The 24,706-nt window shown below is 51.9% G+C and overlaps 3 protein-coding genes across 9 annotated transcripts in view; 2 read left to right on the top strand and 1 right to left on the bottom strand.

The window, feature by feature from the left end:
* LOC131573627 (transmembrane protein 184B-like) overlaps positions 1-4,359 on the top strand; it is a 30,694-nt gene extending 26,335 nt beyond the window's left edge. For all 3 annotated transcript variants that reach the window (XM_058827766.1, XM_058827765.1, XM_058827764.1), the window contains one exon: positions 1,028-4,359. In XM_058827766.1, coding sequence (XP_058683749.1) covers positions 1,028-1,269 — 242 coding nt within the window. In that variant the 3' untranslated portion in view covers positions 1,270-4,359. The remainder of the gene's footprint in view (positions 1-1,027) is intronic.
* LOC131573629 (transcription factor MafF) lies at positions 1,310-8,913 on the bottom strand. 4 transcript variants are annotated; one of them, XM_058827770.1, is made up of 3 exons: positions 8,576-8,913; positions 7,432-7,487; positions 1,310-7,353 (listed from the first exon to the last, which is right to left on the bottom strand). In XM_058827770.1, exons 2-3 carry the CDS (start codon positions 7,464-7,466, stop codon positions 6,936-6,938), a joined length of 453 nt encoding a protein of 150 aa, XP_058683753.1. In that variant the 5' UTR covers positions 7,467-7,487; positions 8,576-8,913; the 3' UTR covers positions 1,310-6,935. The 4 variants fall into 4 exon arrangements, with proteins under 4 accessions (XP_058683753.1, XP_058683754.1, XP_058683756.1 ...); XM_058827771.1 differs by having other exon boundaries at positions 7,432-7,484; XM_058827773.1 differs by having other exon boundaries at positions 1,310-7,349; positions 7,431-7,484; positions 8,576-8,905.
* A 300-nt stretch (positions 8,914-9,213) lies between these two features.
* Positions 9,214-23,841, top strand: LOC131573168 (85/88 kDa calcium-independent phospholipase A2-like). Of its 2 annotated transcripts, XM_058826864.1 has the most exons (16): positions 9,214-9,583; positions 10,094-10,309; positions 11,568-11,748; positions 12,902-13,089; positions 14,247-14,343; positions 15,092-15,274; positions 15,466-15,574; positions 16,149-16,301; positions 17,803-17,893; positions 18,638-18,801; positions 19,314-19,464; positions 19,643-19,779; positions 20,383-20,537; positions 21,286-21,453; positions 22,011-22,084; positions 22,584-23,841. In XM_058826864.1, exons 1-16 carry the CDS (start codon positions 9,375-9,377, stop codon positions 22,723-22,725), a joined length of 2,418 nt encoding a protein of 805 aa, XP_058682847.1. In that variant the 5' UTR covers positions 9,214-9,374; the 3' UTR covers positions 22,726-23,841. The 2 variants fall into 2 exon arrangements, with proteins under 2 accessions (XP_058682847.1, XP_058682848.1); XM_058826865.1 differs by lacking the exon at positions 16,149-16,301.
* The last annotated feature ends 865 nt before the right edge of the window (positions 23,842-24,706 follow it).

Raw genomic sequence — 24,706 nt, 5'->3', positions numbered from 1 at the left:
TTGTGTGTTTGTCTCGGTTTTTAGCTGGGATGCTGTTCTCTCCTGATTCCCAGCCTGCCTACAACCTCCCCTGTCCCTTGTTCCCCTCTCCTTACAAGTCTGTAACTCCACCGCCTCAGACAGCTGCTTTAGGGTTGTTGGGATTATAAGTAATATAACAGCCGCGTGGGCATTAACGCATAGCTTTAGAGCATTTGTGTCAGAGCTGTGGGAATCTCTCTCCAAAGAGTTGTGCAGGCTCCCAAAGGAGCTTCTGTCACCCCAGCCTCCCTTCACTTTTATAATTGCCACAGATGATCAGCATACTTTGGTTCCCTGGGGAGCTCATCCCCATAACGGAGCAGAGCCAGAAGCCCACACTGGAAATGGAATCTAGAAGCCATGAGACATGGCAGCTCCTAGAAGGAGACACAGCTTCCCTCTGTGCTTAGCCCTCGGTGGTACATTTTCCAGCTGCTGCTTTCTTCATGATGTCATCATGACACGTGGGGTAGTTCTGCCTCTAGTACCACCAGTTTCCCTCCTTTCCTTACTTTGCGCTGCTTTTTACTTGTATGATGTCTTTCCCATGGGCACTTTGGTACCACCTAGCAGTCTTAATTTCTAGTGGGTGGAATGGCAGATGCCATTTCTCCTATATTTTTAGAATTTACTTAGTTTTTGTCTTCTGAAAGTGTTTAGAGGAGCATCTCCCTACCTGACTGTATTTGTTGCACACCCTGGCCAGCACTAATAGTGTGTAGTGGAGGTTGTCACTGTGGCTGTGTCCCGTTCCCATGGTGTGTCCCCCATTTGGTGCTGTGGTGGATTCACTTGACTCTCAGTGGCTAGGCTTAGGAGCACCACTGGTAAAACTAAACACTATTTGTGTGGCATTTCCTCAGCAGCTGCTTAAGGAAGTCTGTAACACATCTTCTACGGGATCTAGGACTGCATGTTTGTTCCCTGTTCTCCTTACCTCCGTATTAAGGGGTGTGGGGAAGGCAGCAGTGTTCTTTACATGTCCCTTCCTGTCTTCCCCAAACAGGTCGCTGTGCTCCCATGAAGAGCATCTCCAGCAGCCTCAAGGAGACCATGAATCCCCATGACATTGTCCAAGATGCAATCCACAACTTCTCTCCAGCCTACCAGCAGTACACCCAACAGTCGACACTGGAGCACGGTCCCCCCTGGCGCAATGGCAGCCATGTGATCTCGCGCTCCCACAGCTGCTCCGGTGCCCGTGACAACGAGAAGACCCTCTTGCTGAGCTCCGATGATGAATTCTAGGAGGGGAAACTGCCAGCACAGGCTGTCATTTTCCTTCTGGTTTTTTTTTTAATTTTATTTTTAATAATTTATTAATGCAGAAACACACAAGTCATATCACTTCCTAGAGAGTAAAGATTGCAGAAGTGGGCGCTTCCCATTAGCTTTTGTGGGTATGGACACGATGAGCAATGTGGAGGTGGCAGAATGGCCAGGACTCCATGCTCGAGCCCATCCCTTACAGCAGCAATCAAATTTAATTGATTCAAGCAAAGCTCCAGAGTTTGGGGCTCTGGTTTCCAACACCTGCTCAGCTTGGTGTGGAGTGTGACTGGCCAGAGCCTAGAGTTATAGCCAAAAATGTTTTTGGGTTTTTTTTCTAACAGGACAACCTGACTGCTTTCTATTTCTTTTCCTGAATGGTTGACGTAGGCACAGTTTTCTCCTCAACTCCCTGGCACTAACATCTCTGTGATCCTTGGGAAATAGGATGGGGATGCAGCCATAAGCATTCCTGAGGACCAGACCAGAGACTGGTCTTTCTATATAGCCATTGCCTTGAGTGCTAAATAAGGAATATCTGTCCCCACCCTCCTGAGCACCTGGTTATGAGTCCTTGAGTCACTTGAGGGAGCAAAGGGGAAAAGGACAGGGCTTTCTTCATGTTCCTTGGCTCCCTGCATCCTCAATTGCTATAAAAGCTTGTTGAAGCTCAGTGGGGATGGAATTACTTTTTCACAAGGGTGGAGTTTTTTAATCACCAGGTGTCCAAGCTTCCCATCTCCCTGGCGTTCCTGTGACAGGAAGCCTCCCTGGAGCATCTGTCTCCTGTTAACAAGACTGAGGACTGGCTATGATAGATGGTGGAAGTTTGTAGAGCTCTGGCCCCTTCACTCCTCTTTGGGAAGAGAAAGTATATAAACACAAAACCAGTTTTTCTTCTTGTTTCCTGTCCCCCAGCATCACATCTGCCCCTGTTAGAGACAGCTGCCAGAGCAGGTCCTGGTCTCTCACAGGTAGCTCTCCCCCATGCTCATCCTCACCGACTTTCTCTGAGCTATACAAGTTTCACCCTTAGGCTGGAATATTCAGGAAGGAATGTTGCACACTCCTTTGTTTTTTATCTCTGTAGCTGTTCTGAGGAAGGTGGAGCAGACTTGAAACCTGACATGACCTGGCTGGTCAAATTTGTCTCTTATTTTCTCAGGCAGCAATTGGTGCTGCTGCTGCACATTTCACAGGCTCTGCTGCACCTGCAGTGCTATCAAGAGTGGAACCAGCATCCACAGAAGTGGGAGAAGCTTCCCCGTGCTTCTGTTGGGTTTTGGATGAACCCATGGGTGCTTAGTGGAGCCAAAATGAAAGTGATCCCTCTGTAGATCTATCCAGGGATCAGGAAATTTCTCTTGCTTGCTTAAATTTATCTAGGGGAAAAGTGGGTAGCACACTCAAGTGCTACAGCTCAGATGTTCCTACCTGCAAGCAGGAAGCAAAATTGAGAGATTGGAGCAAGCTGCTGTGCTCAGCTGTAGTTTCTCCATTTCTTTCCTGCTTGACGCCTTCCCTGCCAAGAGCAGACCTTTGTGATTCTGGATTGCTCCTTGCTGTTCTGATAGGAGAACTGGAGTCTGGTTTGCTGCCTGGAATTAACCTTTCTGTTTGTTTCCTAATCCATCTGCTTGTTCATTGAGTGTCTCGGAAGCGACAGTGAGTGAAGAGCACCTAATTTATTCAGCACCTCTGCCCAAGCTGGGCAGAAGGGCTTGAAGAGAGGCAGGTTTGCTCCCTGCTGTGAGGATGATAGGGAAAAGCTTAAGGATAGTGCCTCCTCCTGTACTGGGATGTTTCTGGGAGATGGTGAAGCAGATGGGTGCAACAATACTGTTGAGAAAGCTGGAGGCAGGGTCAGTGGATCCAGCAGCTTCTCTGCTGCTGGATTTCCCCATTCACACACATCCTGCAATGCCATGCTGTTGGTTATTAATTTTCCTAAGCCTGTGACTGCTTAATGCATGCAAACACACTCTGCCAGGTTTTGTGTGGGCTTGGTGTAAGATCTCATGCATAAGCTGTCTGGAAAGCAGGGCTGAAGGTTGAACAGACTTTGCTTCTGTTTTCTGTGGCTTTGATTAATAGTCCTTTAATGCAAGATACTGATGTTACTTTCTCTCTTAGGAAAGTGAGGCGTGGGACAAGATCCCATCCTCCCCTTTCTTTGCATTTGCAGGCCTTGATGATCAATATCACTTGGTGACTGCCCCCAATCTTTGTTGCATTTTGGTGGCTGAAATCTGTGTGATTGCCCCATTGAGCATGAAGGTGGTCCAGGCTTAGAGAAGCATTTCTTAGAACTTATTTTGAAATGTCTCCTGCATACATATATATATATATACATACATACATACATATATATATATATACATGCACTGTGCAGAGGATCTGGATATTCTCAAAGCATCCTGTGTGCAATGGTTTCAAGTATAACTCTTTTGCACCAGCTGCCTTTGGAGGAGCTTGGTGAGCTAGTACCCAACAAGCCAGCTGCCCTACTTTATAATTTTTTTTATATATATATATATATATATATATATGTTTTTTAACATCACACAAAATCATCCATCACTGAGCTTCCTGCTCTCCGTCATGACTGGCAAGGGCCAGAGCAAGCTCTGGTTCTGAAGCTGCTTTGTGTTGGAGGAACAAATACGAGATCCAGAGCTTGAGACCAAGAAGGCCAAGGCATCCATGGTCTTGTAGGTCTGCTCATGGTAGCCCAGGACCCAAGAAATGTGCTGGTTCCAGGAGCAGACCCTTGGAGCTGCTCTCTCTCACCTGCGTCCGCTCTCCTTCCTTCCTTCCTTTTTTGTTTACCATGTAACATACCCATGGGATTTGTTTATTATTTTTCCATATAGAGTAGTTCTTTGTATATAAATGACTGAAAAAAAGTATGATAAATAAGACAGAGTCACCTAGTTTTGTACCTATTGTGTTTAACTGATGTGAGCTCAGCGACAAGCCGCTCTCTATTTTGGTCTTTGTGACGTTATACTCCGCAGAAATGAGCAAATATGATGACAAATAAAAAATATAGAGATAATATAGATTGTACTTAAGCTGCCTCTGTGTGGTGCTGTCTGGGTGACTTCTCTGAGTTTTTCCTCCTTGCAGGGACTGAGGCTTGGTGGGTCAGGATCTCTTGTCCTCTTCTCAGAAGGAAAGCTCCATGTGTCTATGTAGGAGCTGATGGCGAAGCATCTCTGCAGCACCCTGGACTGAAACACCACTGCTGGCCCAAGGCAGGAGTAAAACCCATGTGTCAAAAACCTGGAGTAGAGATGAATCCTTCCTTAGGTGCTCACGGTGAAACACCAAGGGGGAAAGAGAGGACCCCAGCAAACAATGGCTTTTGGATTTTCTTCCATGAGCAGTGTTTGGGGCTGGGGCCATTTGCAGTGACAGAGGGAATGGGAATTATAAGACCCCCAAACCATCCTGAGTGCTGCAGCCTGCTGGGGACCTGGCCCACCTGGGCATTTGGAACATGCTCACCACTTCCAGCTCAGCTCTGAGGAAGGGTGACTTTTCCAGACAGGGAGGAGGTCTGGCTTCATCTCCTGATAAGGTGCCTTCCACACTTCTTCCCCTTCTCCTGCCATCCATGGGCAGAAGCTCACTGCTTTTGTCCTTGCTGTTCCCAGGTAAGCTGATAAGGTCACTCAACAGGGGAGTTTTTGGGCATAGATGCCCTGCACCTGCCTCTCCTGCACCTGGTCCAAGGACAGCCTGGAGATAATTTTTGTAGTGAAAAGCATTATCTTTCCCAGGAAAAGCTGATTCAGCACAGCTGCACTGCTACTGAAGGCAACTGCTTTGTGGGGTGGTATTCAGCACTAAGTGTACTTTTTTAGACCTTTTCTCTCAGAGACTGTAAATCTGGTTTTGTCCTAAAAAGCAATGAGCTATCCCCCATCCCATCTTTTTTGGGTACATTCTTGAGCATGGCCTGCAGCAAAACCAGAAGGACAGAAAACCTAGTCTTAGGCACAGTTCTGTCCCAAGTTCAAGAATGACCAAACACACTCTCACTGTGGAAAAAAAAAAAAGAACTTGCTTTATTTGTAAAGTCTACAAAATACAGAGGAGTCGGGTAGGACACATACTGTAAGTCAGAAAATAAATAAGTTTTTTTTTTTGCTCTATATAAGTATAAGATAAAATGTGATTTGCATATATAAAATATAAAGTACGGCTCTGTACCAACATCCTGGCTGTGCCGAGAGGCGGAATGGCAAAGAGGACGTGAAAATAACTTATGTTCGTGCAATAAATAAACCCAAGAGGAGTTGGGGTGGGGGATGCCAACCACAGTGCCCCAGCCAGGAGTGGCAGGCACCTCTCTACAGGGAAGAACGGAGGCTGCAGCCGAGGGCGGCTGGCGTGGCAATACCCAGGCAGGGGCAGAACGGAGGGACAGGGGAATCATCTACAGCAGCAGATCCCAAGATGGACCTGCCTCCTGCTCCCTCCCCTGTGCTGCCTGTATTTAGTGAATCCAGCTCTTCTCCAGCCTGCTCAAGAGCCAGCTGTCCCACAGCAGTGTCCAAGCTGGAGGAAAACCAAAGGGAGGAGCCTACCTGCCTGCCAGGCAGCTCCCAGGAGCGGGGATGCTCTCTGCCCTTACTTCCCACCTCTTGCACCTCCACCCCTCTGCCTCCACATCTCTGACTCTGAGGACCAGAAACACCTTTCTATGGGCTTCGTAGGCAGTGGGACACTGGGCAGGACTCGGTGTGGCCATAGAAGCTGGCCTGTGCTGAGTGAAACAATGTTTATCTCTGCTCCAGCTGCCTCTGCTTCCTTCCTGCCAGTGCTGCTGCATTTCAGACACCCAGCCAGGCTGAGTCCCGTCAGCAGGAAGAGGCGTGAAGGATGTGCATGGTAGAGATAGATAAAACAGCACCACTGCTTCTCCCCTTTGGGGACAACGGCCTGGGCTGACCCACTCACACCTCCCAGCTCCCCCCTGCCCAATCACTGTCACTTCTGGGGTCCCCCAGCACCACAAGCTGCCACAGTGCTTTCCCATTCCATTCACCCTTACCAGGCATTAACATGCAGCCCACTGTATCTCCCCCTCTAACCTGCTAACCTTCCCTTGCCATCTGCATCCACAGAGATTTCAGACATGCTGCCACCTCCCCCACTGCTCCAGCTGTGGTTCAGGTTGTCTGCCCAATATTGATACCCTTCTATCATGCCCTCTTCCCCTACACTGCAAAACCTCTCTCCCCTCTTTTCCGTCTCTCGCACATGCTCCTGGGACCGCCTGGCCCACATTTAGCTCTCCCATGCCCTCTTAGGAAAAAGAGGCACCGGGCATTTTCCTACCAGCTTGGAGCTGTGGGATGCTTCCCCACTGCTGCCTGTGTGTGTTTGCTCTCTCCTGTTTGCACACTCAAGAGGGAAGGGGGCTAAGGGGGCCACCAGTCAGGTCCTGTCCTCCACCTCAGCACCCACATAGCAGCAGCCCTCCCTACCTGGGGGAGCTGGAGGGCAAGGGATGGGAGAAAGAGGATTTTGGGCATAGGTTTTGATAGGGAGGAGGTTGGGGAAGGGCTGGGAGGCAATTCATGGGGAAGGCACCCCGGGAAGGACTGTGTCCAGCCGGGGGACAGAGGCCAGCACTAGGAGTAGGCGGCCTGGTTGGTGCCGGACTTGACGATGGTGATGACACTGGCAGTAGCCACCTTGGCGGGGGGCCCGTGAGTGGCCACAGTGCGGGCAAAGCCCTGCAGGGCCTCGTACTTGCCACGGAGGGTGTCGAGCTCCAGGCGCATGGCAGCGTTCTCCCGGGCCAGCTTGTCCACCTCCCACTCCAGCTCCATCTTCTGCTTCTGCAGCTCTTCCTTCTGGCAGACGCGCTTCACCCGGCAGCTGGCAGCATAACCCCGGTTCTTCAGCGTCCGACGACGCTGCTTCAGCCTCGCCACCTCCTCCTTGGAGAGGCCCCGCAGGTGGTGGTTGAGTTCCCGCACTGACAGCCCCATCAGCTCCTCATCTGACAGCAGTGGAGTGTTCTCCCCCAGCTCCCGCTTCACCTGCCGGAGAGAGGGGTAGCTGCCTGAGACCCCCAAAACCAGCCCCCTGTCTCCCAAGCTCCCGTTCCCACTGGCGCTCACCTTCAAAGCCTTGCTGGAGAGCCCGTCTGCAGCCATTCTTTCCTCAGTCCAGCCCTGCTGAGCAGCCAGAAGAAAAGCTGGTTACTGCCAGCCCCATGTATCTCACCTCAGAACAGAGGACACCGGCCCTGCTGGTCCCCTGCCCGCTGCCCACATCCCCCCCACCCCGGGCTGCATGACTCATCCCACTCCTTTTAAAAAAGTACATAGTAATAATATTAATAGCAAAGATGACTGCAAGCAATAATAATAATGGAGCAAGGATGGACCTCCTGCCTTTCTTCATCCCATCACGAGACGACTGGGGTGCTGCTCTGCCCAGGGGACCCAAAATGCCCCAGCCGCCTGCTGTGAAGCCAAGCCCCCGCGGGGAGGAAACATAAGCGAGATCCGCCCGAGGCTGAAGGGAAAGCCCCACCGAGTGACACCGTGTCGAAGTCACCCGCCGGGACCCGTGTGGAGGTGCCGCCCCACCGCCCGGGGAGAGCACCGCGTGTCCCGGGGCAAGGGTCGGGTGTCCCCAGGCTCCGGGACCGAAGGGTCGCGGCCACGCAGCGCAGGCGGGTGAGAAGTGGCCGCCCCGTGATTCAGCAGCCCAGGGGTGAAAGTCACGGAGACGGTGCCTGCCCCTCATCGACGGCCGGTCCCTCCCCGTCCCTGGGTTCGGAGAGTGAGGAGGGGTCCGGGACCCCGGACTGCAGCCCAGCAGCCTCTCCCCACCTCGGGGAACCCCGGTCGCGTTAGGAGAGCCTTCGGAGGGACGAAGGGGGCCGGCATGGGGCCGAGAGCGCCCCGAGAAGAATGAGGGGCTGGAGGGGGGCGGCGGGAAAGGTGGAGCCGGGGCGGCTGGAAGCTGATGCAATCCGGGCCGGGGATCCGCCGCCGGAGCCGGGGAGCGGGCGGCGGATCCCTCCAGGGCGGTGGCCGGGAATTGGAAAGGAAGAGCGGACGACCCCGAGCGCGGCCGGCCGGCCGGTCACCCCCATCCCATTACCCCCAGCCCTAGTCCCGGTCCCGATCCCCGCCTTCGGCGGAGGCAAAGAGGCCTCCGGCCGGTGTCAGACCCCGCCGCCCCCTTCTCCCGGCGGCCCCGCGGGGGACGAAGCCGAGGCGGGAGCGGAGGGGCCGTTCCGGACGGTGCTCACCTGGCGGCTGCGCTCGTCCCGCGGGGCCGCTGCCGGGTCAGGGCGTCGGGCGGCGCCTCCAGCCTCGCTCCCCGCGATTACTCACCCGCGGATTCTTTTCATTCATAAAAACACAGTCATGCGGTGACGTCACCCTCTACACGCCCCCCTCGCCGCCGCTGCCGCGCGGGGCGGCCGCTACCCTTAAAGCGCCCGCTGCCCTAAAAGCGTCCCCCGGCGCCAGCCCTCCTCGCACGCTGCCAGCGCACACCGCACGCCGCGGTGTGAATGCAGCCGCGCTCCAACAGCGCTGATTTTAATTCGAATTTAGGGGTGACGCACTACCGATGAACGGCCCCGCTGGGAGCGGAGCACCCCACCAAAATGAGACGCTACCGCTTTAAGAAGGGCGGCCCCACCCCTGTCGCCCCGCCCCTCAAAAAGATGGCGCCTCCCGCCCTTCCGCCCGCCTCCCCCGGCAGGCGGCGGGCGCGGCATTAATCCCGCCCCCCATGGCCCCGCCCCGGAAGCGGCGGCGCTGATTGGCCCGTCACGGGGGGCGGTACCGGCGATTGGCGGGCGGCGGGCGGCGCGCGCGGGGGGCGGTGGGCGGTGCGCGCGGAGGGGGGCGGCGCGCGGGGGGCGCTGGGGGCCCGTCGTGCTTTGCCCGGCGCCATCCCCGGCTCCGCCCTCATCCCATTCCCGGCCCCGCGGTGTCACCCGGCGGCGCTCCGGGTCGCACAGTGCGTGGAAGGGCGGGGACCGGGCGGAGCCAGTGGCCGCCTTTCCCTCAGGAGAAGCCGCCTGAGGCTCTGGGAAGATGCAGTTTTTTGGGCGGCTGCTGGACACGTTCAGCAGCGTCACGCACATATTCTCCAACCCGTACCGCGTGAGGGAGGTGCCGGCCGCCGAGTACGCCGGTCACACCTGCCTGCGGGAGGAGGGCAGGGTGGCCCTCTACAAGAACAGCCTCTCTCGCTCCTGGGACTGCTTGCTGGTGAATCCCCAGAGCCCGCAGGTCGCCTTCCGGTGAGTGACAGACTTTTGGCCATCCCTCCTGACGTGGGAAACCAAAGTCCTGACACTGCTGGTGCCGGGGCTGCTTTGAGGCCGCGGGTGTGGGGTGTTGTGTTGGGGCAGCAGGTGGGCTGGGAGGGGTGGAAGGCCCATGCGTGTGCGGGGGGAGGAGTTTCTGCAAAACCTCTCGTGGAAGCAGGACAAGGTCCAAACACAGCGACAGCGGGCAGCTGTGGTATAGTTTAGGGCATCCATAGGTCTACGTGCATTTCTGGTCGTTCCTGTTTGTGGTTCAGCATCTAGGGGATACTTCTGAATGAAACCTAACCTTGGTCAGGAAGAGGGATGCTCGCTTCCAGTGAAGTAGTCTCCTTGCTTCCCTCGGAACAAGGATGACACTAGTTGAAGAAGAAAAGGAAAGTTCCCACCACTTCCCTTTGGAAAAGCACTGTTTCCCTCAGATACACGGGATTTGGGTTATTCCTTTGAGCAGGATGAACCCTGTGCTTGCCTTTTCTCCAGGCTCTTCCAGGTGGACAACGAGGCAGACGCCCTGGTGTACTTTGAGCAATATGCCCGGCAGCTGCGCCCTTTCTACGAGAGCTCATGCCAGCCCTTGTCCCTGGAGGAGCTCCAGCAGCTCAGCGATTGCATCCGCAGCTACCCCAGCTGGTCCCCTGCACACATTGCTGTGGAGTTTGGCCACCGGGAGAACTTCCGGCACAACCACATCCTGAGGCAAGGAGCAGGGTGTCTCCAGGGGGTCAGTGCTCAGAAGGAGCTTGGGAGGGCAGGCTGGGCTGTGTTAGAGTATCCCTTCTTTGCTGTAGAAGCTGGTTGGTGGATTTCAGCATGCTGCTGCAGAGCCTCAGGCTCTGGTGTTTGAAGTAAAGGATTAAAGTGTCCTGCTAGAGACACTGGTTAGGTTATTGCAACCCTTGTGGAACAGATTTTAGGGGTGGTTTTTGCTCCCTATGTAAGCCATGAGAGTGGAGGTACAGTAGGACTGTCTGGGAACATTTTTTGGCCACAAGGCCTTGTTTTGTCATTGGGAAGTTCTGCTGCGATTTAACCCTAGCCTGCAGCCAAGCTGCACGCGGCCACTCACTCACTTTCCTACTAGAGGGAGTGGGGAGAGAATCGAAAGGGCAAAAGGTAGAAAACCTGGGTTAAGATAAAGAAAGGGAAAGCAAAAGCCATGTACACAAGCAAAGTAAAACAAGGAATTGAATCCCTGCTTCCCATGGGCAAGCAGGTGTTTAGCCACCTCCAGAGGCCCATCACACATCGTGGTGATTTGGGAAGACAAACACCATCACTACAAATGTTCCCCCCTTCCTGCTTCTCCCCACTCTTTATATATATACTAACATGGTGTCATATGGCCTGGAAAATCCCTTTGGTCAGTTGGGGTCACCAGTCCCAGCAGTGTTTCCTCCCAGCCTCCCCTGCATCCCCAGTTTCCTCACCAGTGGGTCAGTATGAAAAGCAGAAAAGGCTCTGTGTAAACCCTGCTTAGCAGTAGCAAAAACATCTTTGTATCGTCAGCTCTGTGTTCAGCACAAATCCAAAACACAGCCCCACACCAGCCACTGTGAAGAAAGTTAACTCTACCCACCCTGGCCAAAACCAGCACAAGTTTACTGAGGATAGGGCAGACTGGCGGGGAGTTAGGGAATTGGAGGGCAAATAGCAGCACCATTGCCAGGCTGCTGACTGTAACCTGCCTTCTGCTTTCCTTTGGGCAGAGGGAACTGATTCCATATGGAGGGCAGGAAAAGGAGCAGCATATCAGGGAAAGAGTCCAGGGCAGGGCTACTTGATGGCTCTTCCCTGTGCTTCTTCCCTGGCAAGAGGCTGAGCTTTCCTGATCTTCATGGTTCACACCAGATGGGACAGATGTGGAGGGTACCTCTGTGTCAGCTCCTGGAGCAGCTGCATGCCCTCCTTCTCCCCATGGCCATTCCTGGGCCTCACGCTGAATCCTTCCTTGCAGCTGCGTGAACAGCACGGACAGCGAAGATGGCTGCACCCCACTGCACCTGGCGTGCCGCAAGGGGGACATGGAGTGCCTGCTGGAGCTGCTGGAGTGCCACGCGCGGGTGGACATCACCGACAGGAACGGGGAGACTGTTTTCCACTATGCTGTGCGAGGAAACAACCCCCAGATCATTGAGGTGGGAACGACTTCTAGTCTGGGAGAAAGTGAGACTAGATTGGGTCTTCTCTGTGCTGTGATAGAGATGGGAAAACAGCTGCAGACAGGCAAAGAAAAAGTCAGTTCCCTCTGCTGAGTTATTGCTTGAGCCTGATTTCAGCCTCATATATCCCCTCTTTACTGGTGCTGTTTCCCATATTGAGAGTACAGATTCCCAGAACTGAAACAAGGACATTAAGCAGGTTTCCTCAGAAAGTAATCCTTCACTGCTGTCTGCATCAGGCCTTTATCCTGCTTTTCCTCAGGCTCATGGCTGTCCATTCCCTCTCTCCTGCAAGCAGGGTGTTTGGTTTCGGGCAGAGCGCTCCTGTAGGAAAGTGTGTGTTGAGGCTGCCGTGGGGGATCATGTATTGCCCACGGGCTGAAGGACAGTTTGGAGCTGCCCTTTGCTCTCCTGAGCTGCAGGACCTGCTGTTTCAACTGAGTAGCCTTGCGTGGAGGACAGTGATCAGAACCTCGGGGCAGAGACAGTCTGAAGTCATAGGTGTTCTTGATTGCTGAGAAGTGCTAGACAGAGTGACAGGGTTTGTAAAGTGTGGGTGGCCTTGCACATGGTTCCTGAGATCTTTCAGCTCCCCAAGACTTGGTGTGAGCCTGAGACTCTTCCCCACAGCTGCAGCCGCCACATTTGCCCAATACCTGTTGAGACAGCTCTCCCTCTGCCTACCAGTTTGTGTTGGAGTTTCCTAATGGATGATTAGGTAGGCTGAGAATCAGGGCTTGGCATGCTGTGGAGTGGCCAATTAGGAACTTCGTATTAAAAAGATATCCTCTTTATTTCTATGGTGGCATCAACTTGTCTTGTTGTCTGATCTGTCTCATGTTTGTTTGTTTTGTGTATTGGTTCCTTGCTAAACCAGAGAAAAGAAACTAAATTCCCACTTCTCTTGTGTGCACCAGGGATTGCAGGGTTTCCTCAGTGTGGCAGTGGGATACTTTTCTGCAGCAAACTAGTCAGCACATAACAGATCTGCAATTTAGAGGGAGCAGGGATGGAGCGGACAGGCTGTAGCATTGTGAGGGGTGCAGTTCTCCAGAGTCTGTCCTGGGAGCTCAAGAAGACACAGTGCACTTCCATGTTTGTCTCTTTATTTACTGTCTCCTCCTTCCAGCTCCTGGGCAGAACCCCAACTACTGGCTTGGACCACCTGAGCCACGAGGGGCTGACAGCTCTGCACTTGGCGTGCCAGCTGGGCAAGGAGGACATGGTTCGGTCCCTGCTGAAGTGCCGTGCCAGCTGCAGCGCTGTGGGGACACTGGGCTACCCCATCCACACAGCACTGAAGTTCTCCCAGAAGGGGTATGTAATGTCCCCTCCGCTCTGGGGACTTGTGTGCTTGCTTGGCATTGTCCAGGGCTGTGCTCAGTAGGACAGGTCTTGTGTGTAGTCGTTGGCAAAAGAACAGGGAAGTGCTGGTATGGGAAAGAAAGAAATGCTTTCAGAATAAAACCATTTTATCCTTGAATTGATACCTTATTCAGTATCAGGCATCAGGAGAAAAACACATTTAAAATGATACTTTGGGAGATACTTTTTCTCAGAATGAGCTGTAGGAAAACAATTGACTGATGCTTAAATAGTATTAAGTGCTTTACCTCTGTCTTTGAGTGCTCTGATCCTAAAAAGCTTTCATTTCAAAGCTTATTTTTTCCTATCTCCTGTAAGCCAGAGATAATCTTGACTCCTAATAACACATTCTGGAACTGAATCAAAGGAGGCACAATATTTACTCTCTGTTTTCTTTGGAGAACTTCAATTCCCTTTGTATATGCTTTATAATACTTAATGTTCAGAAAGTGTTCAAGCTCTACAAACAGGGCTTTCAAGGCAGCACTGGCTGCTGGTAGCTGTTTTTTAAGCATTTTGAAAAGTACTTCCCAACATTAGACACACATTCACAAGCTCAGAATGGGCATAGGTCACTGAGGTTGCACTGGCGCTCCATCTCTTGTACAGAATTTTTTTGGTGGTAGTGGAGAAGATAATCAAATTTCATAAGTCTGCCTACCCTGTTTTCTAGGCACCAGATGTTGGTCTGTTCACAACAGGTATGGTTTTCCACTCATAGGGAAGTACTTAATTTCAGCAAGTATTTAACTATTATAATTATATTCCCACGTTTCCATGGAAAGAGAGGAGGAGAATTTATCTTCTCAGGTTTGGAGAGTTTCCAGAAGTGCCTTATTCCTGTATTAGAGAAGCACGCAGATGTTACTCCACAACTTGTATTGGAGAGATTCTTCTGCTCCCAACACTATTTGGCATGTATGCTTCCTGTTGTGCCCACACTTTCTGTGAAGAGCAAAACAAAAGTGCAGGTGAGGAACTCGCAGGTGCTGAGTTCCTGCTGTTGCAGGGTTTCCTGGTTTTCCTCTGGGCAGAAGGCAGGTGGTGATGTGAGAGGCCTTGAGTGAAGGCAGCAGCAACCCATCCTGTCATCTCACTGTCTTTCCCAGGTGTGCCCAGGCCATTCTCGAGGCAGATGCCAGCCAGGTTTGCTCCAAGGACCCACGCTACGATGCCACTCCACTGCACTGGGCAAAGAATGCAGAGGTAAATAGAGCCAATCCTTGGGGAGGGCCTGTGCTGTTATCCAGCACTCAGTTAATTCCTTCTGTGGCTAACTTTGCCTTTCTGAGTGCATGTGCACATCCCATGAAGCACAGTTGCCCCTGGAGGGAGCTCTCTTCTCATTACCTGCCAGTTTCCTGGGAGCAAAGAGTTTGATGCCTTAGAAACTGCAGGGCAAGTGTGAGGTAGGCACAGAGTGGTGGCACGTGGGTGAAAGTCCATCTCCTGCCAGAGCTGGGCAGGATGGTGATACGCTGTGCTGGAGCACCTGAATGACGCTTGTTGCAGGCAGAAGGCATTGCTATAGCAGGGCTCTTTTCTCTCCTGCAGTATCCCATTCCTCTCAGAAATGTCTTGTGGAGTTTCAGAGCAAACTTGAATTTTCTTGGCTTATAAAGAGAAGCTCAGAAGGCAAAATTTTCCCTTTCAGTATCCTGGCCTGAGTAGGAACTGTTTTTTTCTTCACTGATCTCAGCCATTCATTATAGTTGTGTATCAGTCCCAAAGGATCCAGAAGCTCCAGCCAGATTGTGCAGCCACTAACTAGTTCTGTGGTAAAAGACAGAGAAACCCCACTGCTTGGAACAATTCAGCTGGCTTCTGCCAGCCAGCTGTTTCCAGGCTAAGGCTGCCTCCTGTTCCCCTGCTTTGTTTGCCATGAGACCTGGACGGTTTGGATGCCCAGCTGGCTGTCCTCACAACTGCTTTATCTCTTCTTGATGTGGCACAGATGACACGGCTGCTGCTGGAGTATGGCTCAGATGTGAACGCAAGCAGCTGCACGGCCGACATGGCTCTGCACATTGCGGTCCAGCGGGGCCGCCTGGACTGCGCCATGGTCCTGCTGACACACGGCGCCCACACCAACGCCCGGGGACGCGATGGCAACACACCGCTGCACCTGGCCATGAAGGTGAGCTTTCTGCAGAGGCTGCTGGGAAGGAGAGATGATTTTCTTGAAGGGTTGAGATGGTGACAGAGTCCTTTGAAATTCTGGCTCTTTCATGTGATGTTCCCTTGTGGGTGCTTTGGCTAATGAAAAATGGAGGGAAGGAATGAGAAATTGTGTAATGGCTCTTGACTGAGCTTTCTCTTCTCTTCTAGCATGACCACCTGGATATGATCAAAGCAATCATTGTCTTTGGAGGAGATGTTGAGATCCCGAATGATTTTGGGGAGACACCAGGATTGTTGGCAGCCAGGAGCAGCAAAGGTGAGGGAGCATGTCAGCAGCCTTACAGGGTGAGCCCAGCATCCTGTGTCCTTTTGGTGGCCAAAACAGTGACTTGGGGAGAGGTGAAAACATGCTGTGCATGGGTGATGCTTCTCCAACATGCTTTCCCAGCTTCTAGTTGCTCACGTAGTAGGCACCTACTTTGCTAGCAGCACAGGCTTTGTGTTAATAGCCCTTGATGAATTTCTCTTCTGTGACACAGAGATGCAAGAGGAAAAGCTAGCATGCATCTCCCCTCTTTCGGGTCACCATGTCAGGCACTGCAGGCTCACAGTGGGATCATGTAGCACTGCTGAACTGCCCAGGGACAGGTAGACATGGGCAGTTCTTCAAAAGCAAGAAGCCTGTGGCACACACCCTTGAAACTGCACAGCACTGGATACTCCTGCTGCCTGGAGTTTGGGGAGAAATACCTGGGATGTGTTTTGCCCTTCCCCAGGTCATCCCAGAGGCTTTGTGAGGGTCAGGCCTGCTATGAATTCGGCAGAGCACGCTCCCATGTTGTCTGCACTGATTCTCTTTCTGATCTGTAACTCCCCCTTCATCGCCTAAGGTGCAAACCGGAAAGTGCTCTTAGACCTGCTGCAAACTGTAGGGACCGAACGCTGCCACCCACCTCCCAACACTGACTCCCCAGGCCTGGCATCATCTGCTGTCTCCTTCCTGGAAGGCCAACCTTCCTCACGGAGCAACCTCAACAGCTTAGGTAAAGCCTTCCCTGGCCCTCCCTCGCTCTTCTTCCTTCTTGCTTCACAGTGCTGTCTCAGATCTCTTCTTCAGATGAGTCATTCTCTGGGAATTGTCAAAGCTCTCACTAGTCTGGTGACTCTGTGGTGACTCTGTCCTCATTCACCTGTTGCAGGATCCCATCTCTTTTCTCTGCTTTTCCTCTGTGTGTATTCTAAACTCTTGTGCTCAAAACATTTGTTTTATAGACCTGATACAATGTAGCTCTGTAAAAAGACTGATTCCCTCACATCTCTGGTAGAGGGGGAATTTAGCCTGCAGGTACTTTATCCACTGGGTCATGTATAAAAGGGAAGGTGCTTGCTGGTCTGCTTTGAGGACTTTCCAGTATTGTGCTAGGCACAAGGAGATTTAAGAAGTGTCACTTATTCAGATCCTGGAGGCCAGCAGCTGGGAAAGGGTGAAGCCTGAGGATAAGCAAGCTTGATCATGGGATTTGTTAATGCATAGGGAAAGCCTATCTTGGGACATAGGATTGTGTTGAATCTTGTGGTCTGTGCTGCCCAGACTGTGTGAATAAGCACATGGGTCTGTTCTAAGTGACAGGATTTCTGCCTTCCGGAGGCTCCAGAGCTCAGGAAGAGGCAACAAGAGGGGTTGTGGACTAGGCAGCGGAGGAGTTGACTTGGAGGGTCATGAGAAGAGCATGCAAGCAGCTAACATCTGCTTGTGGACAACTTCCCATTTCAGGTTGGAGGTTTTCTTTGCAAAGGCTTTCCTGTGGTCCTTTGGAGGACAATCCTGGAATGTGTCTGTGTCACCACAAATCTCAGTGGCTGCTGACACCAGGACTTTCTTCTCACCACAGCCTAGTGAAGGCAACCCATGCCCAGTTTCAGCTCTGATGCAGTGACAGAGCAAAACCCTTTTTTATCATTGACTCTGGCCATTGAAGAAACTCCTCACTGCAATTCACCGTCATCCACAGCCACCTCCTGGCCTGGCCTGTAACTTCTCCCCCCATTCTTTCTTCTTTTGGTTTCGCAGGCTGACTTCTCACCTAGCTTGGATTGGTGCCCCGCACTCAGGGTGGCCTGGGTGAACATCAGCTGAGGGGTAATGGCAAGTCACCCTGTCCCCACAGCTCTCCTGCCTAGGTTACTTTGAGGAGTAGATTTAGGTTTAATCTTAACAGCTTTCAGTAAACTGCATAGTGGGCACGCTGCTGGGCTCTGCCTTCTCTCACCCATTGTGCACATCATCTGCTTCTCCAAATCCTGTCTTTTCCAGTGCATCTACAGCTGCCTGCTCTAAAGGGTGGTGTTGCTGTCCTTTGGTGTGGAGTTAAATTTGGGGGGTACCTGTTGGCTGTGGGTAAGATGGCTTGTGTCTCCTGCAGGGACCTTTATTTGATGGGGAAGGGAGCTGGATATTCTCTCTTTGTTTATGGTAGAAATCAGTTCCACACTGGTGATCTCTAATTTATTTTTTTTTCCTTTTGCATGTTCATGGCCCTCTAGGGTACAAGGACTTTTTGTATATTTCCACAACGCTCGGACAGTTGTTGAAGGCACCAGATGTTGTGGACATGCCCAGTGAGGCTAGAAGAAAGTAAGTGAGGAACAGCTTCTGTCCAGGCTCCTGTGCAACTTGAAGGTGAAATCTGTGTGTGAATCCTCCCCTCCCACACCCATGTGGATGGCATCCTCAGAGCTGACATTATTTTGTGTCCATCAACATTGCAGTTTTTCCAGCATCTTTTGAGAAATCTCTGTTTCTATAAATGATCCCTGCCTGGAGCTGCAGTGGAGCCTGAGCTGAGGAGCTGAAACCCTGCTCTGTCCCTCCCCTGTGCTACTGGGCAGCCAGCACTGTTTCGGCTTTGTGATTTCCCCATCGCTACACACTGCCCTGATGTTCACTCAGCTCCTCTGCACTGTCTTGGCAGTGCCAGCACCTCGCCTTGTGTGGAGTGGAGGAGGAGTTGGCACTGAAGTGCTGCTGGCAGGATTTGGGTCTGTCTGCTTTTTTTATTTATGACACAATACCCATTACTGTGTAGTAAGGGACTTGGGTGTTGTTTTGGCTGGTGACTCTCTCTGGTGTAAAGGTTAGAGATGGCTATGCAAGAGCAAAGAATGTTGCACCAGCTTATTTATTAATTATTAATAACGCTGATTGGATGTGTCTTTATTTGCACCTGAGAAGACACTGCTGGATTTATTTATTCACCAATTACGCTATCTGCAGCAATGTGGCATAGCTTCCCGTCCCCAGGGCCATGTTCCCACAGAGTGTTCTGTGATTTGTAATCTGTCCCACAGCTCCCAGTCATCTGTGTCTGTCTCTCTCCAGTCAGGACCGGCTTCTGTGCTTGGATGGAGGGGGCATCCGTGGCCTTGTGCTCATCCAGCTTCTCCTGGCTATTGAAAAGGCCGCAGGCCGTCCCATTCGTGAGATTTTTGACTGGATTGCGGGGACCAGCACTGGAGGGATCTTGGCCTTGGCTATTGTACATGGTAAGGACATAACGGGTCCCTTCTCACACCGGTGGGCCTGAGTGTTCCTCTCGGGGGAGCAGATGTGTGGTGGGAGCTGTCTGAGTCCCAGCAAGTCTTTTCTGCCTGCCAAAGGAGGGAAGGGATGTTCCTTAATGAAGGAAACCCTCGCCCTGGCTTCATGCTTGCTTCTCATGTCAGCTGGCTTTGAGTAGCTTTCTGGGTTTTGGGGAGTGCATGGTGGCAGAGTTCAGTGTTCTGTACTTCCTGTGCTCTCCACAGAGGCCTTAGAGGAAGGTGATTGATATTCTGGTAACGGGAAACTGGTCCAAGCTTGCTCTTCCCCTGTAATCCTTCCCAGTCATGCTGCTGAGAAAATAAGCAGGTGACAGGCAGCTTGGGAAGGGAGTTGGATTGGGAGTGATGCCTCCCGTCCTCTGCTTGTCTTGGGAAATCCTTGCTCTGATGTGCTGTTTGTTCTGCCTGCCTTTCCTCCCACTGCCTGCTCCTGGCAACACTGTTGCCCATCTCAGGGAAGTCCATGGACTACATGCGCTGCCTGTACTTCCGCATGAAGGACATGGTGTTCCGGGGGTCTCGGCCCTACGAGTCGGAGCCCCTGGATGAGTTCTTGAAGAAGGAATTTGGGGAAAACACCAAAATGACAGATGTCCGAAAACCCAAGTAAGTCCTGTGTCAGGCTGTGCTGGTTGACGCTGTCCCACATGTGCTCTAGACCTGTCTCAGCAGAGATGCTCAGCCTCTCCTTAGAGCAGATCTTAGAGCAGATGTGCAGACTATTGAAACCGTAAGTATTTTTTTTTTCCATTTTACTCCTATTCTGTCATGTCTGCTTCTCCAGGGTTATGGTGACAGGGACATTGTGTGACCGACAGCCAGCTGAGCTCCACCTTTTCCGGAATTACCCTGTACCAGAGACAAAATGCTCCACTGAATACAAGACAAGTGCATCTTTCCAGCCACTCACTCAGCCAGAAGGTAAATGATGGCACACGGAAGTCCAGCTGGTTGGTTGGGAAGGTTTCATCCCTCACAGACAGATTTCATGTTCTTCCTCCTATTGCTCTGAAAATCAGCAATGGCTCATCCCTGGTCTTGACTTGTAACTAGATCCTAGTGATGCTTCTCATTTCTCCTCTCTCCTTCCCTTGCCTTCTCTTGTACCAGGAACAGGGCCTGGCTAGCAAGGTTCATGAGGAAAGGGGTCTGCTAGAGGAGTCCTGTGTACAGTCAGCATATTTCCCTGGGCTCCCATGAGAAAACATGGAAAAGCTGTGTAACCAAAGTGTGCAGCCCCCTCCAGCTTGCTGCCTTGTCTGGCACACATAACTGGTTCACTATCAAAATAGCAGTAAGGAAATGGATAGAGGGTGAATTTGACCCAGGATATGTAGGAAGTGGTGAGAACATATTTTAAAGCCCCGCAGAGTCATCCTGTGCATCCAAGCAGAAGCCCTACAGTTGGGAGGGGCAAGGTTTCCTGGGATTACAAGCCATCCTGATTTGTGTTGGTGGAGCTGGGATGCTTTTTATGTACAGCAGAGTTGCTGCAAGAGGCCTTTTGCTCTCTGTCCCTTGCAGAGCAGCTTGTGTGGCGTGCTGCCCGCTGCAGCGGTGCAGCTCCCACTTACTTCCGACCCATTGGACGTTTCCTGGATGGAGGGCTGCTGGCCAACAACCCCACCCTTGATGCCATGGCAGAGATCCATGAGTACAACAAGACACTGATCAAAAAGGTGAGGGAAATCCTAGCCTTGACTGGTAACTGGAGTTTCTTGGCCCCACTGAGCCTCTCTTGAAGAAGTGAGTGTGAGAGTGGATGCATCTTAGTGGGTAAACAAGTTAGTAGTGCAGCACTCCCAAAAGGGAGTGTATGGAGGAGGATATGTGTTGGGAACAGTGGCTGGGAGGTGAGATATCTCTTCTAACAAGGGTGTGAGAGGGGGAGATAGTCTCATCAGCCTCTCCTTGCTTCTTTGAAGAAGGATAGTTCAGTTGATAGTTGTGTGTGGCTGTTGACATGGCTCTGCAGGGCCTTTTTCTGCCCAAAAATAAATGGAGAAGACAAGAGCAAGGTATTCTGCAAGGCTGAAGAGTGGATGCCTTCTGAGGTGTGGCAACTTCTTAAAAAAGTTGAATAACCAGTGGCAGCTAATTGCTCCCTGTAACTGAAAGGGGGGGGAGGTGTTTGCCAAAATGACTGAAGAGTTGGACTGTTTCATGGCCATCTGGTCCTAGGACTCATCTCCAAGGTGGTCCCATGGGTTTGAGTGTGGTCAGGGGAGAAGGGAGAAAGCAGTGCAACTGTTGAAGTCCTGTGGGTTACAGCTGTCTCACCAAGCCTTACTCAGGGGGAGGATGGGGGAAGAAAAGGCAGCTGAGCCTTTTGCCGTGGCTTTCAGGGCTTCCCCAGGAAGCTGCTGTGAAAGACATGCTTCACTTTCATTGTTGGTCATTACAAACAGATCTTTTGTTTGTCCTCAGGGTCGGAAGCAGGAAGTGAAAAAATTGGGGTTGGTGGTCTCCCTGGGAACAGGGAAGCCTCCACAGGTCCCAGTGAGCTCTGTGGATGTTTTCCGCCCCTCAAACCCTTGGGAATTGGCGAAAACCGTCTTCGGGGCCAGGGAGCTTGGCAAGATGGTGGTGGATTGTGTGAGTACTGGGTGGAGGGGATGGCAAAAGACCCCTGGGGTTGCTTGCGGGGAGGGAGAAAAGGTTTCCAGCTTCCTCCTTTTGGAAATTCTATTTCCTTGGAACTGCTCTGGCCATGGATGTAACTTGGTGACTTAAGAATTGCAGGAGCACTGCAGGCCTGAAGATCTGTCTGACTCTTTGGGGGTTTGAGTGCCCCAAAGGGGACACTCATGCCCAAGGGATATTTTTGCAGCTGAAAGGAGCTAAGGACAAGATGGTAGTCAGTGACTCTTAGGAACATTTGCAGGTGTGAGTTTGTGAAACTCAGTATCTTTCCAGGAAGCGTTGTTTATCATCTGAGCAACATGGGGAAAAAAAAGATCAGGAGCACTGTCCTTATATTAAAAATAAAGAAGAAAAGCCACCCAAATCTTGGTGGCAAGCAGTGCCATCCAGGATGCCATTGTTTTTATTTTCCCTCTGGGACTTGTGCAGTTGGACTTGGTGCCAGGGAAGCCTGTGGTCAGCAGGGGAAGAGCAGCCAGGCTGTAACTGCGGGCCTGTTTCTCCTGCAGTGCACTGACGCAGATGGCCCAGCTGTGGATCGTGCCAGGGCCTGGTGTGAGATGACGGATGTCCCATATTTCCGGTAGGAGCTTCCTTTCCACTCTTTTGCACAGACCTATTTTTATCCCTCTTGCTTCAGACCTGGCTGTGGCATGCGTCATCCCAAATGGCATCCCCTCCAGAGGCGTGCCTGTGCAGATCTGCCCCCTGCACACGCCTCAGTGACAGCATGGAGAGTGCCCTGGCCTTCCACATGACCTGAGGCACCCAGCATGCCTGGTCTGGGCTAGCTGAGGGAGATTTGGGAGGTGCTGTCTTGCAGAGTCCTTTGGGATGTGCATCCTGCCCTGTTCCACCCTGCACAGCCTGTTTTAGACTTGTCCTTCATGTGCTGCAGTTGCTCCACTGTGGCTGGGCCTTGAAGGAGGGGGAAGGCCTCTGCTCTGCAAGCCTGACAGGTCAAGGGTCAGTGAGCACCCTGGCTTTGGGAGCTGCTCAGTGGAAGTGTCCTGCTTGGCAGGCTCGTGCCTGGCCACCTCCGTGTCCGTGCCCAGCTGGTGATGCTGTCTCGCTGTCCACAGGCTCAGCCCTCAGCTGCACACAGAGGTGATGCTGGACGAGGTGAACGACGCTGTGCTGGTGAACGCTCTGTGGGACACCCAGCTCTACATCTACCAGCAGCGGGAGCAGTTCGAGCAGCTGGTGCAGTATCTCTGCCGATGACTGACCTGGAGATTCCCGTTCTGCGTTCTGAAGGCAAGGAGCAGCAGATGCTGAAATGGCTCAGATTTGCCCTTGAGCCAAGGTGTTGAGGTAGGGGAGAGACCTGTAGTAGTCGAGAGGAATTAGTATTGAATAGACAACAGTGCACATACACATGTATTCCCTGACACAGAATGTATGACATGTATGATAGCTGTGAAATGCTGACAGTTATCTTTGTGCTGTAAACCCATCTCTGCTGCTGTGCTTGGTTTTGCTGCCCTGCTCTCTGGCTCAGAATCCAGAGCCCTCACCTACTTGTCTTGAGCTGTAGCAGCTGGAACATCTCCGGTCTGTGCAGTAACTCCACTGACAAAGCACCGTGCACCTTCCTGTGTCACAGAGTGGGCCTAGGCCTGATAAAGCTTCAGGGATTGCTTGGCCCACTGGGCCCAAGGTATTTCAGGTTGTATAGTATGGGAAAAAGGGATTATTTTTCCTTCAACACACCCAATTTGGAGGGGAGCAGAAATGCTGCAAGTTTTTGCAGCAGGTATGATACAGAAAGTTGCAACTGGCCTTGGGAGAAGGGCAAGCCTTTCCTGAGACAGTTGTCTTCTGCAACAGCTTCTCCTTTCCCCTCTGAGATGGGCTGGCAACACTATGCCTGGGGAAGGAGCAGCCTCCCCACCCAGGACTTTATTGTGCCACTGATTTGCTGTGTAACACTTTGCTCAGGGGCTGAGATGTGAAAGCCTGTCTTTACTCACAGCAAGTTCAGTGGAAGGGACAAAAGCCTTGGCTTGGTAGAGAGATCATTTCTCTTTATTCTTAACATGAAACTGAAATGCTCTAAGATCGGTTCCCAGCAAAGAAGCCAACCCTGTGACAATTTGGATTTACTTTTTTATTACAACTGGAAATTCTACTGTGATTGCTACACCACTCGTTGTTTCTGCAGTAATTTTTGCATATTTATAAATAATTTATGTATCTATCTGAAGGTGTTTTGAAGAGTAACCTGAAAAACTGAATTTGTAATGTTTTTCTTTTGAGTGAATGGACTGCTGCTGCCTGTTTCTGTGAGAAACTAACATGTCCTAAAATAAAGAGGGATTTGCATTTGGTTCCAATGTAGTCCATGGTGGTCTTTTCTTTCTCTCCATCCTCCAAATTCTCAGAGGGGTTCTAGGCTTGCAGACTCTGCATTTCTTACAAATCTTACAGAAAATTGGAAAAAGGGCTCCTTGAGACACAAAGGGTATAAATCCTGTATGGGCTGAAGAGGTGAATGAGTTGTCCCTGCAGCCAGCCCTGGGAGCACGTGGGTGGTGTGTGAGTGGCTGGTTACCCCACAGCAGTTGCAACCAGAGTAGAGGCTTTGGACCAGTTGCAATATGAGGATCCTCTTGGAGCTGTCCAGGCCTAAAAAATAAACCACTGGGTTTTTCTTGATCCATCTCTTCCCAGGCATGTGCCCAGAAGAAATCACAATGGCAGTGCTGGTCCCAGCTCAGCAGAGGTGAAACCTGGGAAAGGATTCAGACAGAAGCCTGTTTCTGCTGTTAATAGAGTTTCAGTGGCAGTGGGATGGAGGCTAAGTGCCAGAGCCTGGGGTGGGGGAGTTTGGGCAGGGGAGAGCTGAAGTTTCTGTAGAACTTTCCTTGCTTTCCCCCCTGCCTGCTGCCCTTTGCTGCCTGTGATCAAAAGCCGATAGGGAACTCCTGACGAGAGAGAGAGAGAGCTGAAGATGCCTCACTGGCTGGGCACGGTGAGGCTGAGCAAGCCACGTCAGAGCGGTGGCAGTGCTGCAGGCAGCGAGCCATAGGCGGTGACTCGGGCAGGTGGCCGGCGCCGCAGGTGTCAGGGCAGGCAGAGCTGGGTACCAAGCTGGCAATCAATAATGCAAAGAGGCGGTCACATGTCCTTGCTGGCTGTCGCAGGATTCCTCTCTCCCCCCCAGAGTCTGGTTACTTCCAGAGATCAAGTTCCAGCCTCTCGG

The sequence above is a fragment of the Poecile atricapillus genome, chromosome Z (assembly GCF_030490865.1).
Source record: "Poecile atricapillus isolate bPoeAtr1 chromosome Z, bPoeAtr1.hap1, whole genome shotgun sequence".
In the NCBI taxonomy this organism is placed as follows: domain Eukaryota; kingdom Metazoa; phylum Chordata; class Aves; order Passeriformes; family Paridae; genus Poecile; species Poecile atricapillus.
The sequence above is the reverse complement of the archived record's forward strand: the minus strand, read 5'-3'. Positions and strand labels throughout refer to the sequence as shown.

Excerpts from the sequence above, each read along its gene's own strand:
- LOC131573629 (XM_058827770.1), bottom strand. The coding sequence starts at position 7,466 with ATGGCTGCAGACGGGCTCTCCAGCAAGGCTTTGAA. Across the intron at positions 7,354-7,431 it reads CTCTCCAGCAAGGCTTTGAA|GCAGGTGAAGCGGGAGCTGG; the intron begins GGTGAGCGCCAG and ends CCCCTCTCTCCG.
- LOC131573168 (XM_058826864.1), top strand. The coding sequence starts at position 9,375 with ATGCAGTTTTTTGGGCGGCTGCTGGACACGTTCAGCAGCGTCACGCAC. Across the intron at positions 15,575-16,148 it reads GGCAGCCAGGAGCAGCAAAG|GTGCAAACCGGAAAGTGCTC; the intron begins GTGAGGGAGCAT and ends TCATCGCCTAAG. Across the intron at positions 18,802-19,313 it reads GGCCTTGGCTATTGTACATG|GGAAGTCCATGGACTACATG; the intron begins GTAAGGACATAA and ends TGCCCATCTCAG.